This window comes from Habropoda laboriosa, unplaced genomic scaffold (assembly GCF_001263275.1).
Source record: "Habropoda laboriosa isolate 0110345459 unplaced genomic scaffold, ASM126327v1 scaffold1329, whole genome shotgun sequence".
Lineage (NCBI taxonomy): Eukaryota > Metazoa > Arthropoda > Insecta > Hymenoptera > Apidae > Habropoda > Habropoda laboriosa.
In genome coordinates, this window is record NW_017101431.1 from 687,029 (window position 1) to 689,244 (window position 2,216).

General features: G+C 33.5%; 1 protein-coding gene across 1 annotated transcript in view; it reads right to left on the bottom strand.

Moving 5' to 3' along the window:
• Positions 1–703, bottom strand: part of LOC108578154 (sialin-like) — a 3,162-nt gene extending 2,459 nt beyond the window's left edge. Inside the window, exon 1 of the mRNA XM_017941430.1 lies at positions 438–703. Within this exon, the coding sequence (XP_017796919.1) occupies positions 438–507 (70 nt within the window). The 5' untranslated portion in view covers positions 508–703. The remainder of the gene's footprint in view (positions 1–437) is intronic.
• Positions 704–2,216: the final 1,513 nt, after the last annotated feature.

Below are 2,216 nucleotides of genomic sequence, written 5' to 3' on the forward strand. Positions count from 1 at the left end.
TTACTTTCAGTTAACCTGATGCATCTTCTGATAATATGTAATATAATTTCTGGTTCTTTCTCTTTTTTGACATGTGTTATTATTCGCCTTTAATATAATAGTATAAAATTCATTCATATACTACAATAAATAAATAAACAAAAATTCGTGGCATAATTGTAACGTATGTTCTTAAAAGTAACACAATCATTACAAAAAAACTTTAAAATGTTTCAAATTTATGTAGTTTAAATAAAATAGCGCATTCGAAAACTTTGACAGCTGACAATATTGTGGATTGCTCATGTTGCCTTGTCAATCCTTTGTTTCCAAACAATGCACTCTTATAAGCTACACGAGAAGCGATAGTAAATGTAATCGTCAAAGAAAAAATATTTTTCGCACCTAGGAAAATTAAATTCTTAAATAAACATAAAAATACAATAGCAAAAGCAAACCTGTTTCCAAAGAATCATTGGTGCACAAAGGCTGATCGTCTCTTGAAACACTAGGATCTAGTATTTCCATGTTTGTGCGTTATTTTGTGGACAGTCGACACTTTCACATTAATTTATTTCCTATCTCATGCATTGAAAATATTTTATAGTTTCACATAACTGTGATTCGTTCATTTACGGCATAAATAATACTTAATATGCTGCAACAGTCGAAACAAACTTTAACAGCAATACGACGTACACTAAGTACACTGTCGTTTGTTGTCACTACCACTGGCGGAAATTACTGCGCACTCACGTCATTCAAGACCCAAAACATAATTAAACTTAATTGACCTCATAGGCAGTGATGCCAGAATTGTGGGACGTGGGCCAAAGCGCTTACCCCCACTATGACCTACCGCCGTCTCCCACTATACCGTCCTCGTCCTCTCATACAAATGTAGCGGTAGCTCTGCGTGTGCGTAGCCTGTTCGGTACTTTCCGCCACAATCTAAATTACCACGTGACGCTCGAGCAACCTGAGCGCATGAGTAGCAATCAGGAGATTCTCTTTGAATCTCGATGCGACGCACCGATAAAGGACTTTACAGACGTAAACTAACGCCATTTCCTATTTGGCTACGTTAACTAATGTCTCGTTATTAGGAATACAGAATGTAAACAGAGATATTAGACAAGGAACACACTACTGTGCGAGAAGGATAGAGAGAAAACGTTTCCTATTGGCCCGCGTGCAACTAAACTCCGCTTTGTAAGCCCTAAGTCAAGTCGGTCGAGGAAGAAACTGTTAATAATTCATTAATTGCGATAAATTTGTGAAATTTTAGTATTGAAGAATGAAGTATTCTCGGCCCCAAAGTCCCGGATGAAAAGTTTTATAAGATGCAAGGTCTATCCTGTATCTCGTCTGTCCCTGTACCTCGTTTGTGTCTATATCTTGTCTATGATAAAACCTCTGATTTTTTACACGATCGGTATTTCAGAACGTTGGACACAAAAATACATTAGGTGATAGATCTATCTTGTACGTCATCTGTGGTGGAAGCATGCGGTGACGAGGAGCAATTTTTAATATATTTGGAAGCAGACCTAATATCGGATATGGTAAAAACAATATTAGATCAAGTATGCAAGAGGATAACATTGAAGAAGGGACACCAGACAGAAAAAAGAATCTAAACTCAAGCAATACTAATAAACAATATTTTTAATCAAAAAGAATGAATCGATACCACCTACGTGTACATCAATGAAAATATTCAATACCTACAGGTACGTATTCAAAGACATAAAATATTAATAAATAACATGTCTATATACGATTTATTCATATTTATTAAATCATTCGGTCTGAAAAATATTTTATATAAGGCATCTTCGTTTGATAATTTCAGTGATTATTATTATGATTTAGAACTATCAACATATACTTTAGATCAATTATTATTATTTCACTATAATAATGATTTTTTATCTGTATATCAATTTCTAAAAGATTTATGTAATATTATAAATAAACAATATAAAAACAAATTGTACAAACTTTATTAGACCACCTATGTCGGGTAAAAATTACTTCTTCGACAGTGTTATGCACTACTGCATAAATTTCGGTTTCATTGGTAATTTTAGTAAATTCAATCAGTTTTTGTTACAAAAATGCGTCAACTGAAAAATATTAATGTGAAACGAACCACTTATCGAACTAACAGACTACGAAATATTAAAATGTATATTAAGCGGCGACACATTTAATGCGAAAGTAAACTATAAACA